This window comes from Carassius auratus, chromosome 2, assembly GCF_003368295.1.
Source record: "Carassius auratus strain Wakin chromosome 2, ASM336829v1, whole genome shotgun sequence".
Lineage (NCBI taxonomy): Eukaryota > Metazoa > Chordata > Actinopteri > Cypriniformes > Cyprinidae > Carassius > Carassius auratus.
Window position 1 is genome coordinate 3,031,514 of NC_039244.1, and position 22,257 is coordinate 3,053,770.

At 33.1% G+C, this 22,257-nt stretch overlaps 1 protein-coding gene across 2 annotated transcripts in view; it reads left to right on the plus strand.

The window, feature by feature from the left end:
* Nucleotides 1-22,257, plus strand: part of LOC113112570 (ankyrin repeat domain-containing protein 12-like) — a 50,772-nt gene that overhangs the window by 19,817 nt on the left and 8,698 nt on the right. Inside the window, exons 2-8 of one of the 2 annotated variants that reach the window (XM_026278267.1) lie at nt 13,748-13,861; nt 13,964-14,114; nt 15,786-15,857; nt 16,325-16,471; nt 19,615-19,818; nt 20,884-21,026; nt 21,770-21,917. In XM_026278267.1, the coding sequence (XP_026134052.1) occupies nt 13,802-13,861; nt 13,964-14,114; nt 15,786-15,857; nt 16,325-16,471; nt 19,615-19,818; nt 20,884-21,026; nt 21,770-21,917 (925 nt within the window). In that variant the 5' untranslated portion in view covers nt 13,748-13,801. The remainder of the gene's footprint in view (nt 1-13,747; nt 13,862-13,963; nt 14,115-15,785; nt 15,858-16,324; nt 16,472-19,614; nt 19,819-20,883; nt 21,027-21,769; nt 21,918-22,257) is intronic. The other variant, XM_026278275.1, reaches the window with a different exon arrangement.

A 22,257-nucleotide genomic window follows, 5' to 3' on the forward strand; every position in this document is an offset into this window, starting at 1 on the left:
AAATTATTTTCAGGATTCAGATTTTATGATTTTTCTGAAGTCTGTTTTAAAACATAATGTATAATGTATTTTTACTTTTCTTCACAGACTGATTTTGCCAGAACTTGAATGCGTATCTTTTTGATTTAGATATTTATTTTATTTTATGATATATTTGATAATTCTCAAAATACTTTCTAAGTTACAGTACATTAGGCAAAACTTAGTACATACTTGAGCAATACTTTCTAACAATCAATTATCATTTTAAGTTAATTTCTACATCTAATAATAGATTTTTTTTACATTTCAAGTCGTATAAATTATCATTAGTTACAATTTGAGCAATCCGTGAATTGAACCTTATAGAAAACTGTTACTGTATTAAGTCTTATCTATTCACAATTATACCATTTAACTATTTTTTTTTTTTTTGTCCACTTGCCGTTCATTTTACATTTTGAAACTGAATATTAAAAAAATATGGGAATTTATTTTAATCATTGGGATTTTATTGGTTTGTGAACTGAATGCAAGTTAAATATCTAATTGTCTTTTGCGTATTATTAAATATAAAGCTCAGTTTTAAGTTATTTATGAGGTAAACCCATTTCATTTTGATGTAAGATTAAAAATCATTTGTTTCTTTGTGTATTTAATAAGATGAAGTAAAGTAAAATGTTCAAACTAACCCTATAGACTATAATACAGTTCTGTTAGATTTTCTCATGTGTGTGCATTTGAAATTGAAACTGAGAACGTAAAAAATGTCAAGTGCTAAAAATTCCCATTGCAAGATGACAAACGGCTTGTTTTACGATATGAAAGTGTGACTAGGTCTATGTCTCATTTGGACCACATGCTCTCAGTACACACACATCAAAATACAGGTTTTCTAGCCTCCACATGTGCGCTGCGAGCATGTGCTGTGTGTAGAAACTATTCTTAGTGTGTCTGTCCTCCTCTGCAGTCACTAGATCAGGTTACCGTGTTCCATGCAGCTCTTTCACATGCCATCCAACGTGTGTGTGTGTGTGTGTATGGGTTCACTTAGATACACTTTGGGGACAAATTTGTCATCAGAAATGAGCTAAATCCAACAAACCTTCTTTTTGACCATATTTGGCGATGAACCCATTAGGTACAATAAAAAAAAGTAAACAATGTTTATTTTAAAATTTCCTTTTTGAGTGTAGTGTGGGATTGGATTAGTTTATAGTAATCATTAATAGGCTTGAATAATAAATTATTGTGTGTCCTATTATAAATGGCAAAGAAATTGGAATACAATATATATTTTTTTTGTATTTTAGAGTACTAAATAGAAGATTTTTAACAGTCCTGTTGCGGCGCAGACACCGTTTCAGCATAGTTCGTCAGTACAGTCAGTAATGTAGCTGATTGAAAAGTTAATATCTTTCTACAGTCCAATAAATGGCAGTGGCTTGAGTCTGTTGAATGCTCATTTAACACTACGTTGTCACATAGTTGGAAATATTCAATACTAAGTAAATAAACAACTATGTCACCATCTTTTACTCTCACAATGAACTTATATTTGTTTGCTTCATTAGTAGAGCCCTTTGATTGCTGCGATGCAGAAAACATGGACTGAATTGCAGAATCCAGTCATAAAAACTGAATTTACTATATAATGCAGAATTTGTCTTATTTATACAAATAATTTGTCTTATTTGTCTTATCTATATTTTGTCTTATAAACACACACACACACACACACACACACACACACACACACACACACAGTACTGTGCAAAAGTCTTAGGCCACTAGTATTTTCATCAACAAAAATGGTTTTAAGTCAGTTATTTCTATCTTTTGCTGTAGTGTCAGTAGTAAATATCAGTTGACATTTCCAAACATTATTTTTGCTATTAATTGTAATAATCCAGTGAGAGTTCTGTTTGCACGAGGAGTCTGACAACAGTCAGTGCTCCACACAGAGATCTGATCTCACATCATCCAGTCTGTCTGAAGAAACAGAGACCGAATAAATCCAGATGAACTGTGGCAATGTCTCCAATAGTGCAACTAGGACAAAAGCTTTTTTTAATGCATAGTGTGGTCACACCAAATGTTGATTTTAACTTTGTTAATAGAAGTACATTAATAAAATCTATTTATGGCTTTATTCTTGACTGCATCCTCACGTTACAGCATTTGTGCACAAATGTATATATATGTCTACATATAAAGAGTATCGGCCGATATATTGGTACCACTCGTTTTTTTTTTACTCCCTAATATTGGAATCGACATTGGCCCATAAATCCCATATCGTCAGGCTCTAGTTTTAATGAGTGAGTCATTTAGGAGAACTCCATTCAATTAATTTCAAGTTTGTTTGTATAGCGCTTCTTTCGATACAAATCATTCCAAAGCAACTTTACAAAAAATGTAGTTTTTACAATATTTAGTAGTAGCTTATTAGTGGTCACTGTCAGTTTATGTGCATATGGAAGAAATTTTCGGAAAAATTTAATTAAAAGACGTAGTCGAACAGACGATGAACACTATTCATAGCAGTTATTATATGATGCAATCACACTGGTAGCAAAATTTTGAGTACTGAATGGAGATCTTTTGAACCGTGCTGGAATGCATTTAAATTGCATGATTTTATTTAATTTTTTTAATTATCAAGGCTTACAAATAGATGCAAATGATAAACCTTTTGTGACATGTGGCAGTGGCCCGATTCGATTGGGCAAGTGACAAATCCTTCACCTGTCCTTTCACGCTGGATATTTGGCAGTCCTTAGTGTCGAGCCCTGATGAGTTTGGCTGTTTTGCACAATTTTGCACTGCAGATATTTAAAGCACTTGAAGTAGAATGATTGTGTCTTTTTATTGCATAAAGCTGCTGGATTCTTTACTCCTGATTTTTATTGGTAGCAGCTGTCCGTGACTCAGGCACAAAACTTGTCATCTCAAAAACATCAGTTCTTTGCCGTTTCAGAGAGCTTCAGCAAAGTCTTGCCACTTTCTCTTCCGCTGTATGGTTATGCCGAGACTGCAGTGAGTGTTTAGTATGAGCAGAAAGATTTAGCACAACACCAACTCCGTCGGATTACGACATGCTGCTGTTACACCTTTTTTCACTCTATAACACTTTCCATCACTCGGAATGCATCACCAAGCAGATGTTTAGCACACAAATGTGCCATCTAAACTCTGTCATGACACTTCCTCCATGAAATACAGAGCATATCGAGCTATAATGCTGTCTGTTGTACAGTTCTAACCTATGTGATGTCCATTTGTTTTCCTTCAGTAACGCCTGAATAAATCCAAAGCATTCTGGGAAGCTCATTTCTAGGTCTGCCTTTCCAGAAGTGAATATGTTAGTGCTAACAGTGATAATCATGCTATATATAACAGTATTTAGAGACGGACAAAAGCTAGCCCTTAGTAAGTAAACAGAGGCCGCATTACGGAGATTTGCGTGCGCTATGATTGCTTTCACTGAGGTCCTCTGTTCTGTATTATGTGTAAACCTTGTGCTTACTACTGTATCAGACAGTAGCTTAAAAATCTATTATGTCCTGTCGCAGTAAAAAGGAAAATTCTGAATATCTGTATTATGTGGGATTGTGTTAATATTTATAAGATTGTCAATGAACGATCGGTTTATTTTGAGGCTTGCAGTACACTGGAGATTTACTTAATGGTATTTTTTTTTTAAATAATAAATAAAACTTAAATGGCTAGTTTTTGATCTGTATTTGTATATGTTTAATACATTCTAATATAGACATCATTTTGAGTGTCATAATTATATCTTAGAATGTTTTTACAAACTAAAAGTCATAACTGGTGAAAAATTTGTCACAATTATGACTTGGCATGTGATTTATTTTTATTTATGATTTGCATGTATTAATATTTTAAAAAAATTCTAAGTATGACAAAAGTAGATTTTATTGGTCCTAATTTTACTGTCATAATTATTACTCAAAATTGATTAAACTAAATGCATGTAAATTCAGAAATATGACAAAAATGCATGACTTTTTTGGTCATAGTTTTGACTCATAATTATGTTTTTCTGTCATTTATTACTTGGAGTGATTAAAAATACATGCAAATAAAGTCATAAATATGACAGTAATTTTTTTTTTTGTTCTAATTATGATTTAGTAGTAAGTCAATCTCATTTTGTATTTTCTCACTTTTCAATCTGAAAGGTTTTGCTTTGTGTCGGCTTTAAAATGTCACACAGCAGGAGCTCTTAATAAAACACAGCACATGGCATGAATTAAATTTATTATCGTACTACTGTCTGTACATTAACAAATAGGATTCGAGTTTCATGAATCCTCAATGTAAACAAATGAACCATTTTGAAGAGATATTTCCAGTTCTGAATACATGTTCCATTGTCAGCATTGCCTCTGTAGGCACTTTTATTTTTTAGAGCAACAGTTTGAAGCGAATCTTGCTCAGCAAGTTAGTTAACATTACTTAAACCGTGTGTTTATACCTAGATACTTCAAGAATAACTTTCCAGACATCTGAAGGATACAGTATTGCTCTCTGGAGTACTGAGTCATGTTATTGAATTTGCTTAATAAAATAAATTTTTATTTTAAAATTTAACGTTAATAATATATTTATTATGTTTTTTATAAAGCAATTTAGCAGTGCTGTTATATTGTACCTGAGGAATCACGTTAAAATTAAGCTGTTTATAACATGCCATGTTTATATTAAAAATGCACTGCGTTTTTTTTAGGGCTTTCGACATTTGTCTTGTGATGCATTGCAGATGTTGAACAGAAGATTTCAGAGCATGCTGAAAATAGCAGCACCTTTTTATATATATTAAAAAAAAATGGTCCAGGGGTATGAATAACATTTTTGTTGAGATAGCAGATGTGAGCATAAATAGTTTTGGGATTTTGGACACTTACTGTGCAACATCATACAGGAACTGGCGGAGATTTCACATTGTCCATTTCAAAGATTCTTTAGTAATTAGTCGCACCCCAGGGGTCGATGTTAAGCCTCGACATGTGCTTGTTCTTCAGGCTAGTAAATCAGTCATTCACTTTCTTTTCTTACTTTTTTTTTGGTGTAAATGTAATTTATTCTGAAGCAATAGTTTTGTCAGGGCTCTATCAGGTCTTACTGTCATCAGCATATTTGTGTTATTTGTCTTAAATTAATTTCTAGGAAACTTTTAAACTTTATGAAGTGTGATATTTTCCTAACCTTATTAAATGTGCTTGTCACCGTTTGTCAGATTCTTAAATGTTATGGTTGTTACCATTCAATGAAATCAGTATCAACAAACTCATCTTTGCACTGCAGAGGAAACACAGAAGCTGCATCAAAAGTGCCATTTAGATGTGTTTACTAAGACTGTTTAATGGAGATAAAAGGTTGCATGAATGCATTTACACCGTAAAATTGCAAATGCCTAAAAAACGTAAGATTAATGCCACTTTTTTTTTTTTTTTTTTTATACACACAAATATGAAATGCTTGGAAGATGCAATGATATTTCAAAATATGAAACCAAATCATCAATAGGTGGCAAGTCACTGTCTTAATGAGTGAGTCTTTGATTCAGCCGATTCGTTCAAACGTCTGATTCATTCAATAAATGAAGCAAGTCTTTATGAATGGCTCATTGAATCATTGACCTGATTTGCTCAAAAGTACTGAATCATTCATTTACAAAACGCTGTTGTGTGTTGCTCAAAGACATGTGACTCCTCTGCTGTGGCTTTGCTTAGAACTATTTTCTTTTTTTTTCTTTGTTTGTGTGCACTTATTAGCCAGACAGATGCAACTTGATACTGTCCATACATTATTAGTTTTACAGTTATCAGCCACCGTTTACACTGAAAGTAGTAAAATCTGAGTAATTCTCCAAACAGTTTTGGTGCTTTCCTAGTAATTGTTTGTGACTGACATTTTAATCAGATTACTTCTCCAGTCAGGCAAGTCAAATTCTCTTTAACGTCGAGCCCTGCACCCAATTGTGATTGGGATTTTCCAGCCCATCATGTTCTTTTTGTCTGTCAGAATGTTCTTACAAATTTAAAGAAAAAGTTCAATAAAAAAATTACAATTGTTATCATTTGCTCAGCTTTTATGTCATTCCAAACCTGTATGTTTTACCTTTTTTATGAGATATTATGATATTATAATATATAAATTCTTTTAATTTAGGTATGTTTACATGCACAAATTTTCATCTGAAAGGTTCTGTTTATATGAACCCTAAACATTGCAATCTTAAGGTGTCTTAAATCTTAAGAGAAACTAGTGGCGTTCTTAATTTTTTCCTATTGATCGGATTGTTTCAGGTCTTCACCATTACTTTAAGTCGGATTGAAGTTTCAATGGGATCGAGATAAATCAGATGAATGTAAACATTTACTTAAAAGCTTTTCAGTCTGACTTAGCCATCAATCCTATTGCTAAAAGATTGTTTGGTTGCATGTAAACGTAGCTACCGATTGGTCCCCATTGACCTTTATTGTATAGACAAAAGAGATGTTTTCCCTTTGTGTTCCACAGAAGAAATATTGATACAGGTTTGGAAGGGTTTTATCCCTTCAATCTTCGAAAGATATTGCATTATGAAGTTATTTGAACACAAAAGCTTCAAGCTCTGCAATGTTATTTTTGTGCGTTGTTGCATTGCAAAAATTTTAGACCAAGGTTTTTTTTTTTTTTTATAAATACAATTGATATGCGCTCTAGTTGGGAGTATTTTTAATACACTACATAAATACATCATATATAAATAGGCGACAAGTTAAAAATATGACTTGGAATGTATTAAGATGTGTAACTGAGTTTTTATGATATATAATTTTATGATTTGTATGTAGTTGTATTTTTTTAAAACATTCCAAGGTATAATTATGGCCTAAAAAGTAGAAAATGATGACACAAGTTGATTTTTTTTTTTTTATTTTGACTGCCATAATTGTGACTTCGATTGGATTAAAATACATAAAAATAAAGTTGTAATTATGACAAGCATAGTTATTTTTTATAATTTTAATTCATAATTAAGACTTTTTATGACTAAAGATTTTATGATTTATGTGTATTTTTATTTTTAATTATTCATATATTATTCGTATATTTTAAAATTCGTAATTATGACATTTGATTTTTGTTGGTTGTTACATTGAGAAATGTGTCAGACAGTAACTTGTAATGCAATGCAAGAACATGTGTCTGCAATAGGAGCTGTAGCAGACATTAGCATAAACTGTGATCTGCTACGATCAGTTCTTACTTTCCAGTCAGTTACTCTTATGGTGGAGAAAGAGCTCGAAGAGGCTCTTGCTGAAATAGTTGGACACGTTTGCATCTGCAAATTGGTTTCTGGCTTTAATGTTCCCGGCCACCAAGAGAGTAGCATGATTCCCTCTGCTCTGATTCGTCTTTGTGTCTTGATTCCTGCCAGGTTTTGTGACTCAATGTTTCTCCATTCAGAGAATATCTGGCCGTTGGTAAATAGTTTACCTCTGGATATTTGATTGCAGTTTCCTGTTGTTTGTTTAGCGCTGTGCTGCTGGATTACGTTTATGTGTTCAACTGCAGCATTTTCTGCTTGTCCTTTTGCTATACTGTAGATGTTTTTATACAAACTGAATTACACTATTTATTACACATTTCATGATTTGATCAAAATTTGAGCTTGCTATTCGATTCAATTCCAAACTTAATTCCATTAGCATTTATCGTGTACAGTATGTCAGGTTTTTCTCAAGAAAAATTTAATTCTCTGAACTAATGCTGTAAAATAAACAGGGAATAATGACATATTACTATAATATTAAAGATTAAAATTCAACAACTGATTAGTTTTTATACTTACACTTATAATAACTTTTTAATTATATGTCTTTACAGCATTTTGTGTTTTAAGTACATTAAGTAACATTAAGTAAAAAAGTGGCTGTAATAAAAACAATTTTTCATGATGGATTTGTTCAAACATGCAGTAAATCTTAAAGAACAAGCCAAGTACAATAATAAATATTCAAAATAGTGCATATATTTATTAAAAATCTCCTTTTTAAAGTAAATTTTTCTAGCTAACTTTCAAGCTATAGACACTGAAGGCCTTTTCTGTGATAAATGTGACAATGTCACATGATTTCCAAGGTGTTTTATTAATGTTTTTCATGGTTGAAACACTGATTAAGCCATGAGACATGATACTTTTCATTAAGTTGAACTGACTTTTCAGTATATATCTTCTGATGTTAATTCATGCTTATTTCATGCTATAATTAGTATTAAAGAGGACTGGATGACCACTTGAACTGAGGTGGCTATAGCTAGGGCTACATGATTGAGAAAAATCATAACACTCGATTATTTCCTTGAAATTGTAATTGCGATTATTAATTACGACTACCACAATTTACATTGAATGATGTTTATGCCACTGTTTGATGCAACATGTTTTTTTAATGAAAACAAAGAAGCTGAAAACACTAACTGAAAAACCTGTAGTGCTTTTCTATGGTATTAAGCCTCAAATGTTAATTATGCATCAAATTGGTTTCTTCTTTTAAATGATAAAAAAGTAAAATCATGAATGGTATAATAATGCTATACTACAACAAAAATTTAATTAATGGGAAAAACCCTTAAGAAAATGCAATTTAAACATGCAGAATAACATAAGTGGACTTAGAACGATTAATTACCGTTTTATACTATTACGTAATTGTGGCATCCATAATTGTAATCACTATTAGAAATTCGGTTAATTGTGCTGCACTACTGTCACGTCACATTTAAAGAGTGCCAAAACCAGATTCATTGTTAAAATTAGTTAGAAACTTATAAATCTGAAATTTTGTTTCATATTGGAAGAAACAAAAAAACTCAGAGCGTAGTGTGATTATTGAATGGTAGACGCACTACAAATGATGCTTAGTGAAGTTCTAGTTTAAGAATCAACTGAAGACAGCATGCACTAAATTATTTGTTCTTGGAATTTAAAAATTAAGTAACAGTTCGACTCAAATTTGAGAATTTCCAATCCTACTAAAGTATTTACATGTAAATGTGAAGTGATGCAAAAACACAGAGCAGGATGTGTCCAAAACCAGACGAAGTACAACTTACCACATTAAAACAGAATGATACTGATGTCCAATCTGGAGTAATCCACTTTGCAATATTTTGTTCTTTTCTACTTCACTTACTCCCCCTGTAGTTAATTTGTCCGTGTCTGGGTCAAGAGGACACACAGAGCTGTAATGCTGCCCTGTGTGGTTGCAAACGTGGTGATGCCACACAGGGTGGTTTGTTGAGAATAAAACAGGCCTGTCAGTCGTTCCACAGAGCCGACAGACCGAGGTCACGTGCTGGAGGGTTTGGAGCGCTCTGTTTGGGTTTCCATTCCCTGGGTCTGGCCCGTCTTTCACTGCATGCCTGTTTTTTTCTTCGTCTTATATCTCAGAGGCGGGAATAAACCTAGTCATTTGCTTCCCAGAAGTCGACTGAAATTTAGTTGGCAGTTTGCACGCACTGGTAAAGTCCTACATTCGTGTACTTCCAGAATAACCTTGAATGTTATTTTGTGGCTCTGTGATGTAAACAGCTTATTGTAATGACGACTGCGGGGTTTGTTTCTGCGGCAGAAAGTCGTCTTTGCCTCCTCAGAGTATTTGATGTCTCTCTGTGATGCCGGGACTGTGGATGTGAGGGGTTTCAGGATAACAAAGAAGTTCAGAGGGAATAATCCCATGAAATATTAATGTTGACGACTACCTAGAGTACTCACTAAACAATGAATGCAGTTTCCTGGTGTTGAATTTTACATTTTTTGGTTCTGGTGAAGAGTTGGGTGAAATCCCAAAAAGATGATGTTAGATAAGAAAGGGGCAAACGGGACGACTTTTGTTAGTTTTGCTTTGTGAAAATATAGCTTACAAGAAGGAAAATAAACCGACTAAAGCAACCTGCACGTTACATAAAAATCAAGCTACCAAAATAATTTTTCAAAGTTGTAAAAACACATTATTGGGTTTTACAAGAAAAAAACAGTTTGTTTTTCTACTTAAATTCAATGTTACGTACTTGAAATTTCTTTGTAATTATTTGTAAAATTTACTAGCAGTTGAACATTAAAGTGAACATTGTTTATACAACTAGTCTTTTTCTGTACAGGTTAATAACTCGCTTCACCTTTCAAACAAGCGGATATCACCAGCCATTCATTTGGTATATTATGTTTATTGATTCATATTTATTTGTTTTAAAAGTGAAAAATGTTCATCTTGAAAGCATGAAACCAACTGTATGCCATTTATCAACCAAATAATCGATAAAAAGAAGAAACACTTTTGATGATGAAACATGAAAACAAAGACTTCACAGCGACATTATATGATTTATCGGTGTTGTTCAAGCCATCTCGGGTGTTTTCATAAGTATATTTATAATCCATTGCCAATCGACGTAGCCTTTATTACAGTGTAGAATGTATTTTCTGCCTGATTCTGTGATTAAGAATCAAATCACAAAGTTAGTTATTTCAAACACTCGACTGAAGTTGTGCAGTAAAATCGTTCTTTTTTGTTGGACAGCAGGTTCACAAATGCTTCTCATTACAAGTTATTACAAGGGCAGAAGTGATGCATGTGTTGTTCAAATGTACGTTATAAGAGGGGAGGTTTTTTCTTATCATTTTAGTAATGCTGGGTATCGATTTAGACTTTCAGATTCGATCAGATTTCGATTCAATTCAGTTCTTGGTTCGAATCTCAATATAATTTTTTTTTATTACATTCAGTGAATATAGTTTTAATACAAGTGCTATTGGTATTTTTTTTAATTAACTGTAAAAATTAGTTTGCAAATGGTGAATTTATTAAAAGAAATTAAGAAAAAAAAAAGATTATTTATAATGTATATATATTTTTTTTGTATAGGGTCCTTAAAAACATAATAGGGCCATATAAAATGTTCTTATACATTTTTCTGTTAATCAGATGAAGGCATAAAACAATTTAATTTATCCTATGAAAAACCCTTAAATTTTGGGTAGACACAGTCTACAAGAGAGGTTTACGTTAAAATTAAAAAGAAAACGTGATTTATTCTTTTAAATATAAATATTTATTAATATTTATTAGTAATAGTTGTAGTAGTAGCATTGTTGTTACATTGAGTCTTAAGACTGCTAAATAGTACAATATTTTTTACAGTCTCTTCATGTTAAACTCAACTTTTATTTTGACAGGCTTCTGTGGGGAACTAGCAGAAGCTAATGAAGTGACTCTTAAAGCAGCTGGGGATGAGATTTGTGTATTCATATCATCATAACGAGATGACAGAGGCTGAAAACACTGAGCGTAATCTGCGCTTGTATAAACACATCATTCATTCATTCATTCATTCATTGCGGAAATAATGGCGCCTTTACACGTGAAGTCAAATACTTCCGTAGATTTTAAGTATTACTATACAATTTTACCTGAGCATTGCAAATCACGCATATTGCGTTGTTCTTGGTTCTTATCAACAGTTTCTCTGCCATGATGAGCACTGAATGAGTGACAGGCTTTTTGTTGTAACAGTGCGCAAATCTAGTGGAGATGACTAATGAAACGATTCGCATTAATCAGATCTTCTTTTAAATGTTTGCTGAAATAAATACCAGAAAAGATGGATTCACGGCTTTTGAGAATCGATATCGAATCGCATCATTTAAAAAAAAAAATATTAATCGAAAATGTTTTTTTTTGGCCAGCCCTACATTTTAGCATGTAAACAGAGCAGATTTAAAGAGAAATGTAATGTGCAACAAATATGTAAATCCAAAAACAAAAAATCCACAATTCACAAGCGTGTTCCATGGATGTCGTACAGAGCGTTCATTAATAATTGTGGCATCCCTATGTTGTTTATTGGTGATCCTTAAATTAATGTATCCCTTTAAATAAGTGGTTATCATTTGGTCATTTAGGGTGCACTGTAAGACCTTTAATATTTATAATATAATGTGAAAAATTATGCTATATTAAATCAGATTCCAGTCGCTATAGAATGCAATTAAAATGATAAATTGGTCTAAAAAGGACTAAAATATCAGCACTGATGCATCAATAACATGCCATTTGTGATGTTGATGAGATGATGTCTGCATGTAAGGTACGAAACAGCATTTTTAATTACTAAAATGTTAATATTGGCTAAATCAGAAATGCATGAACTTCTGAGAAAATGTTTCTGTCCTGAAACTTGCATTTGGTTTGAATGGGTTGGTTTAAAAGGGTGATTAGTATTTCGTTCACTAGTCCTGTTGTAACTTGTTTGTGAGAGTGAAACTTCAGAGAGGGTGGATTATTGGGTTTAAGAGGCTGTGCAGCATGGTTTTAACACTGGCAAAGCGAGCACAGGAAATCTTGTGGTGTAGTTGTAACACACTTTTGTCCCACACTGATGATGCACGGACAGCGCAGCTCTTTTCTCCTCACCGCCTCCTGTTTCTCAGCGGGAGTGACTCAGCTGGTTTTTACTCCGTCCCGCTGGGTGTCGGGTGTCGTGGAAATGTTCTTTCCCATGAGCCTCTGCTCCGAGTCATCTGCTCGAGTCTGTCGGGGAAGGTATTGTTGATGTCTGTGGGTCTCTGCTGATTTGCTTTTCATCCAGAAGAGACCCGGCCGCCAGCGTCAGACGCTCTCTAATGGCCTATTTTCTTGTTTGTTGCTTTGAGAAAATGCTGAATAAAATGTAAAGCAGAACCTCAAAGCTGCTGGTTTGTGTGAAGCTTGTTTTGATGTGTTAACATCTCTTTATTGTTTTGGCTCTTAATTGTGTTGTTGATGCAAAATGAATGCAGATACATGGTTTACAGTAGACATAAAAGCACGAAAGCATTTGAACAATCAAATATGTCTTCAAAACACTAATAACATGCAAAACAGAGTGTGTCATGTATTTTTTGGCCCGTAGCTTTAGAGTCTCTCTTTAGAGTTTCTCTGGTGGCACGAATAAGATGTTGCCAAGTCGTGTGTGTGTGTGTGTTTTCGTCGTTTTTTTCATCATCTAGTTCCTGAGATTTATAACTTTAGTGTCTTAAGGGACACATTGATTATTGTTCCATTAGCATTGATCTTGCAAAATATTTTGTTTAATTTTTTATTTATTTATTTTAAATAGATAGATAGATACTGTTTTTCCAGTGTTCACACTAAAGCTCAGATCTGTAATTGTACATGCTTCAAATAAAGTAGAAAACACAAAATTATACCCATATATATATATATATATATATATATATATATATATATATATATATATATATATATATATATATATATTATTTATTTTATTTATTTTTTTGTATACAAAGTGTGAATGTATATAGAGCATGTGCTAAATATTATGCATGGTATTTAATGGTGACTAACAGTGTTTACTGTATTTTATTTTACTTTACATTGTTTTACCAGTGTCCACACTAAAGCTCCAATCTGGAATTGTATGTGCCTCAAATAAATTAGAAAATAAAGATAAATGCTAATGTCTTACTTTTGAATCTTGGCATTGAAAACACACACACACACACACACACACGATTATAATTAAGTCTTGATTTAATTTGCTTCCAGTATATGATGCTGATTATTTAAAAAAAAACTCTAACATTGCCTGACATTTTTATGGTTTCCAAAATGTCATATTTCACAGTTAAATGTTTCATTATTGTTTAAGTTTTTCTCTTATGATTCGAATGCTTGTGTTTCAGGCCCATGATGAAATCTGTGAGCCGTAGCTGCCACAGCTAGTCAGATGATGCACCATGGCCAAACCGGGATCGGACCGAGATGGAGCCATGGTGGAGAAGACAGCGGGGAAGAAGGTGAGCGGGATTATTCCTCAAGGCATAGTTACACACAACATCTTCTGGCTGCTAGTGTAGCGTTCAGTTTAATATCATATACGGTCTCAATCTTTCTCTCAGAGTAAAGAGAAAATCTCTCCGTTTGCCAAAACTCCCAAGTTGGATCGGAGTGAAATCCTGGGGAAAGAGGGGAAGTCAAAGTCTTCCATGAAAAGGAAGCTGTCCTTCACCGTCAGTCCGCCCCGGAACGAGGAGCGGGATTCGGACACGGGTCAGTTTAACATTCACTCTGAAAGATCTAGAAGCTTGTGTCTGTGTCTCACTGCTTCCCTCTGCAGGTCACTTTTAAGAGCTGTTTTTATCGCACAAGCTGAACCTAGAGGGTTTTTCAAGGGTGTTATGTAACAGTTAAGCCAGCCTTGGGTCTCATTCAAAAACACAATAGCTTTACCTCAAAGATCACAAGGAAATATTCAGTATATAATATAATTCGGTCGATACTACATAATTCTGATATGAACGTTTTAAATAAAAGCCTAAAATCTGCCAGGAACATGCTCACAATGGATGTCTGTACATACAAACGTCTGAGAAATGAATTTGTCAAGCAGCACAATAAAAAGAAACTGTGTATTCACCTTTTATTTTTATTTGTCCTTCATACAAACAAGAAAAATGTTAAATCGCCGCCAAATAAACTTAAGACTCTCAGACTCACCTTATAATATTAATATCTTTAACTTTAAACTATAACATAGACTGCTTATTCTTATAAATTGAAATAATCACCCTATGTTATATTTAAAGATTGTCCAGCTCTAAATGCACTAATACTGTTGATTTTATGTAAGAAAATATTACTATGAATATTGCTATGCTAAGTCGAATAAGAATAAAAGAATAGGCAGCTTAGAATTTTAAAACTACTACATATAATGATATTGCTTTACACTGCTTTACAATGAACGATAATATAACGGTGTCAAGCAATATTTAACTGTTTAATATATATATCAGTGCATTATTTACATGTAAAAACAACAAAAGGTTTAATGCAAAAATACAAGCAGGACATTTCAGAATTTAGAATCTGAACTATCAATTTTATAGTTTTTAATTAAATGTAAAAATATTATTTGATGGAGTACTTTTAATTTGTAAAATATTTAATTGACTGGATTATACAAAAATAGGCATTGCAACAAATATTTAAACACATTTTTTTCTAAATAACTGTAATTGTGATTTTATATGAAAACATCTCAAAATATATAAAATTTGTTATACAACCCTAAATAAAGTTACTATTTTTATATTATTATTTACTATCATATACTATATTTTAAGTAATCTTTTATTCAACATATTTCCAGTTTTCATTTAATTTTAGTTTCGTAATTTTGTGTGCTTTTTGCTTTTTATAAATATTTCTATATAGCTTTATTTTAATTTCCGTTTTTTTTTTTGTGTGTGTGTGTGTGTGTGTGTAGTCCTGCAACTTAAACTTATTTCAGTTAGCAGCCAAAGAAACAAGTTTCGAATTTTTTTTTTCTATTATTATTATTTATTTATTTATTTATTTTTCTAATATTATATAATTTATTTCAGTAACTGTAATAGTTTTAGTTATTTTTATTACATAAACAACATTAAACAAAACAAATATTGTAGCTCCTCAGAAGTTTCTTGTAAAGAGATAATTTGGACTTTTATGTCTTGATGGTATTGGATGGATTCAGGTTTATGATGTCATCTGTGTCTCTTAATATTCATCCCGGAGTCTTTGAATCCTGTGCTGTGATTTGTCAATTGAGTGAGGGGCGGAGCCTGTGGGTGTAATCAGTGCTCTGCTCTCCCGTTCCACCCCTTTTCCCTTCCACCTCTCGAACCCTGAACCCCCTTCCTTCCCTCCTCCTCCCGCCTCTCTGCTTTTGCACTGTAGATGACTCTGACCACGGACAGTCAAGCGATGCGTGGGGAGAGAGATTACTTCCTCCCTGCAGGATATACGCAGGTAACTGCCTCTGCTAAAGTCGCCAATGGCCGCAAGCAGTTCGAGATGCATCACGGGTTCAAACGGGCTGAAACGAATATAATTCCCGTTAGGAAACACTAACCGCTACCGCATGACTTTATCTGTCTTCTAGCCTTTTTGCATCACTCTCAGAGAGAACGTCGACTTTTGATTACATAATTTTTCTGCAGGGATTTGACGCCTCGTGCATCTCGCTCTCCGTCGATTTGTTTCAAGGTAGCACACATACCGACACTTTCTTGATTTATCCGCTGCATATGTTTTAATCGCATGCATTTCAGTAGCGCGCAAAGACTCCTGGGAAACGGCGATAGATGGGTAATGCATGTGTCTGCCAGGTTGGACAGTTTCTGTTTTTTTTCCTACGTTTTCGGGAACTGGGATGCATGAATGCAAGAGGAGAGCTGTGCTCATGCGCTGTTCATGATTTTTCTTTTCCGCTGCAGACAAAGATGGTCCGGAGAAGAAGAAAGTTAAGAAGGAGTCAGGGGCTAAGAAGTCGACCCCTGTGAACATTTTATTCGGCTACCCTTTATCAGAACGAAAGCAGATGGCACTGGTCATGCAGATGACGGCGAGAGACAACAGTCCAGGTAGAAATTATTTTTTTTTTTTTCACCTGCTCTGTTTTTCTGACATAAAATCAGGTGGTTTTACACTGAAGTAAAAGTTGTCACTGGTTTTCTTTAGTAGATCATTTGTATCTCTTTTAATTTTATTTCTTCATGTTTAAAGGCCAATATTTACTCATATATTGAGTGTAGAGCCCGACCGATATGGTTTTTTGGGGGCCGATGCCGATGCCGATATTAACTCGAAAAGAGCCGATTTATAAGCCGATATTTTGATTTTGAAAATAAACTGGATATTAGACCCATTTCCTATATACTGCACTTACACAACATTCAATAGCAAAATATCTGCCTGTTCTATGTATGTGGGCTGTATAAACCATTTTCCAGAAGAGATTATGTAAAAAAAAAAAAAGCCTTAGATTATAGTCTCAATGACTAAACAATTGCACATCAAAAGTATATATTTTTTAATGATAAAAAAACAGCCTGATTTTAAACATTTAACACTTTTACTTTCTTCCAGTTGAAGCTGGTTTTAACAGTCTGTGTGTGTTCTGTAAATAAATTATAATACTAAAGTTAAAGTATTTGCAGAAGTAGTCCCACACTTTGCTGCTACAGCATGCCCTTTTTCAGCCATCTGTAGGGCAGAAAGAGACAGAGAAAGAATAAGCATGTGTATTAATAATATCACCATGTATCATTACTCGTGTCATCATTAGAATTAGAATTATAATAAACAGGGATCTCCTACATAGGCAAAAATGAGAAATATATATATATTTTATTTGTCAACCAATAGGTATTACCTATTACCTACTTCTATTTAACAATATTACAACATTTTCCTGTTATGTCTTTAAAGCTGCTTTGAAACAATCTGTAAAAAAAATAAAAAAATAAAAAAAAAAAAGCGCTTGTTCAGCTCACATTTATTTACATGTCCTATCTGGTTAATCATTTCTGACGCATCTAGTCGAAGTTGAATGGTTAACGTTAGTGTCATGAACACACCGCTGTCAATTTTGAGAAGAACCACCTTCAATCAAGTTAATAGCAAGCATTTAAGGGGCCTGCTAAAAAGGAAGCTATATTAGCGTTAGAGTAACGTAAGACTGTAAATATCGAATATTTTAGTAATCGAGTCTATGATAGGCTTTTGTACATTCTGCTGAACAACAGTCTTTAACTGGACTTTTATTTTGACGGGTTGGCGTACATTTACAGTTCTGTGTATGTGATGCTGCTTTTACTTAAATCAAACGGTCAAATGCTCATGAAGTGACTGTCAGAGCAGTTCTGGGGATGTTGTTCATGTGTTCACGTGATTATTTAGTGAGACAGCAGACGCTGAATTCACCGCGAGCTTAATGCGCTTACGTGTGTTTAATGAATGAAGAGGCGCTTCTGCGCCATTCATTAACAGAGACACGCAGAACATGCAGGATTCATATTTAAAAAGACTATTCCGGCTTAATACTTACAGATATTCGTCCATATCGTGATTTGATGTAAGCGCAATGACCTATTTTTAATGAATTCATTCAATAACATAACAGCTGTTGTTTTTTCGAGGCACGCTGAACATAACTTCTAGTCATTGCCCCCCTGCCACAGTTACCCGGTCATTATGTGGGAAACACTGCAGATATATTTAGAATAAGTTAAACGATAACGTTATAGTTTGACCTCTTATTAACGTTCGCACTCTTCCACTGATAAACATGGTATTAGCTCTGTGGCTAATCTAATATAGCAATGCATTAAGCGGCTGTAAGTGATGTTACAGAATATTTATAAGTGATAATGATAGGACCGTTAGCTAGAACTACCACATCATTGTATATACAGTGTATGAACTAAATCATTTCACATGAAGAACGACAGACTCACCGTCAAAACAGAAAAAAAAAATCTCCGTGGCTGGCTTGGCTGATCGCTTTCTTCGCTAGTGGATTTCTGGCGCTGTTGTCAACTCTGGAGCTGCAGAGCTCCCTCTGGTGGGTAAACTATGCAACACTCATAACATGAGTAAAGCATGAGACTGTTTCTCATCATTCATCGGCCGTTATAAACGCCGATGCCGATTTAAATGCAATAAGCTCATATCGGCCGATAATATCGGCCGGCCGATATATCGGTCGGGCTCTAATTGAGTGTATACAGGTTTTCAGTATTTATTATTATAGTGCGTCATTCCTTCAACAATGTTGATTCAGTATTATTTATATACTGTTATATTATGCATGTTTATTTTAAATGAGCCTTTATTTCTTTAACAGTTATATTTAAAATGTTTTAATTAAAGTTTTAGTATAATTTAATAGTTTAGTTTTTGTAATTTTATCAGTTTGTGTATTCTTTGTTGTTTGTTTGTCAGTTTTAGTAATTTTTAGTACTTCAACTAATTTTATTTTAATTAGCTGCCAACCTGGCATTTCTAATTTTCATTAAAAAAAATTACATTTTTAAGTTTTCATATAATATTTTTTATTTAATTTTATTTCCGCTTTATTTCAATTAATGAAAATGATTTTTAATAGTTTTATGTTTTAATACTTTTCTCAATCTTATCCATTTCTGTTTTTGGTATTTGTATTTATCTTTACTCTGATTCATTTTTTTTTTTATGTTTAATTTTTTATTTTATTTTTAAGTTTTCATCTGATATTTCTATATTTTTTCATCCCAGCTTTTTCTAAATTTTTCATGCCTTTTTGTAATTTTTTTTTATGAGTAAAATTTCTATATAGCTTCATTTTTTTAATTATTTTTAAGTTATATGTAAAAATTGATAGCCTGAATGCACTGTAAGTCGCTTTGGATAAGTGTCTGCCAAATGCATAAATTTAATTTAATTAAATTTTTAATTTTGTTTACGTAAGTTGCCAAAGCAACATTTCTCATTTTCATTTAAGGTTAAGCTATTTTAATCTAATATGTGTTGTATTTAATTTCAGCATTATTTCAAATCGTTTTAATTAACAGTCTTAGTTAACTATAATAGCATTCTCTCTAGTTTATTTATAATCAGCTACGATGTGTCCTGTTTGTTATCAGACCGTTCACCTTTTTTCGTTTTGTAGTATATTCAGGTCAGATCGACAGTTGAAATAAACCGTATGACCTTGACATTCTGGTGAATCGGTTTGTAATCTCAGATACCACACCGAGCCACCCCTCTCAATCTCCGGCAGTGCAGAAGAAGATCGCTAGCAGCTCGTCCTCACGACAGAAGGACAAAGTGAACAAACGAAACGAGAGAGGAGAGACGCCTCTGCATATGGCCGCCATAAGAGGAGACGTCAAGCAGGTGAAGGAACTCATTGAGCTCGGAGCAGATGTAAACGTCAAAGATTTTGCAGGTGAGACTGTGTTTTATGCACATGCTGTCTGTAGTTTACTTTCATGTTTTATGCAATAAAATAATCATCTTTTATAATTTGATTGCTTTGAAAGGTTATAAAATAGTATAGTCACAACTGGTATTGTTGCTACTGTAAAACCATGAATTAATATTTGAAGTTAAATATTTAAAGAGGATGTTGGCTAATAAGTTACCAAACTTGATTTCTAGTTAGAGTAACTTTAGTTATAAGGTGTTTTGCCAGATACAATTAACATGGTCAATTTTGAGTGTAAATGGTGTTTTTCCATTATTATGTTTATTAAAAGAAAGGTTTAACCCTTTAAAGCCTGAAGTATAAAGTAATAGTCAGAAAGTAAGTCAGAAAGCAGTTCACTTAACATTGACAAAACATATAAAGAAGTCTTAATTTTTTTTCCATGTTTTTCTAATATCATATTTGATACATCAGTCTTTTATGGCTCATGTAGTATTATATAGTGACAATATGGAGCTGATTTAATAAAATGCATATAAATATCACTTGTCACAGATATCTCCCAATAATATGTCTTTAGATGATATTAGATGATATTTAAGATTATATTTAAATGATAATTTTTTTTGATAAAAGCTCTGTAGTTTCAAACATATGCAATGCAATACAGTGATGATTGAGAGATTCAGAACAAATTAAGGATGTTTCCAGAAATAATTATAATCATAAATATAAGTTTCATCCAGCATGTGCTAATCTTAAAAATATATATATATATATATATTTTTTATATATAATTAACAATATAATATTTTTAAGTTAACTTTATAAAAAATCATTTTCACAGCAAAAAGACCTGTGAATCACATGCTGAAGGTTTTGTACAATTTTACTAAATGGCCTATTGTTTAAGTGTAAACTGTCAGTCAAGTGACAGAAGGCATGGAGGAGATTGTGTGCAACAACAAAGATCATGTAGATGATTTAGAGACCTTAGAAATTTGCTGAAATTGGGATGGACCGTTTCCAGTTTTCCTTCCAGATGTAGGATCTCTTGAGCTCATGTTGGTTTGTCCTTTTCTTCAGGTTGGACACCTCTCCATGAAGCTTGTAACCTTGGTTACTATGATGTGGCGAAGGTTCTGATTGGTGCAGGAGCGGAAGTGAACACGCAGGGATTGGACGATGACACTCCGCTTCATGACGCCTCCAGCAGCGGACACAAAGATGTGAGTTTTTACTTTAAATTATGACATTTATAGCTAGTGTTTGATCTACATGGATTTTTAAAGAGATGACACTGTTTTTCGAGTGAATTTGTTTTTAATGATCTGAAAATATTTTTATATTCACAGTGCTTTAACATTCATTTTATATATATATATATATATATATATATATATATATATATTTATATTTATTTTCATTTTTAAAAATTAAAAAGTAAGGGAAACAAATGTCTAACATACATGTCAGCGCCTTTGATACTGTTTAACTCGTTAAGTTGGTTGAGCATGCATGAATGTAGTTATTAGAGTGTCCAATCTAATTTAATGGCAACAAATGAAATGCACACTTAACTTGAATAATAAAAAAAATATTTTATATTCATTATTTTCATTAGGCATCACTAACTCTTTAATTGATTTTTTCCGATCATTTCTGCCATATGCACACACTGAAAGTCACTACTAATAAGCTACTAATAAATATTGTAGAAACATAATTTTCAGTAAAGTTGCTTTGCAATGATTTGTATCAAAAAGTGCTATACAAAATACATTTTTATTTAATTAAATTTAAGAGTACAGTTTTATTTTTAAACTACAGTGAACACATTTATTGACTGGTGACGATACTTTCAAAGTAGCCATATATCCATTGCAAGAACCTGTGGTAATTGTGAAATCTTTCCGATAAACTGATTCACCGGTGTACATTGTTTCTTTCATGTTTCGCCAAACCTTCATAGATTGTGAAGCTGCTTTTGCGTCATGGAGGCAATGCCTTCCAGGCAAACAAGAGAGGAGAGAGACCGGTTGATGTTGCTGACTCTCAGGAGCTTGAGCAGTTACTCAAGGGAGAGATCCCACTGTCTGAAGCAGAAGAGAGCTTTTCAGGTAAGGAGACAGTTGGCAGGAGATTTGCCAGAGCTATTGGTACTGGCATTTCTTTTTAAATTTTTCTTTCTCTTTTTTTTTTTTGGTGTTAAATACAAGCTCTTTTAACATTTACAACATGAGCAATCTCTCATGCAGAGTCCAAGTCAAGTCAAATCCATTTTCTTATTAGTTTTCTGCATTCTGTGTAGGTTTTACATAAACATTTTTTTTATATGTATTTTGCAGATGCTTTTATCCAAAGCAACCTTTTTTTTTTAAGCTCATAATTAATTGGGAATCCAACCCATGACCTTGCTCTTGCTAGTGCCATCCTTTAGTGTTTTAGCTACTAGAATTT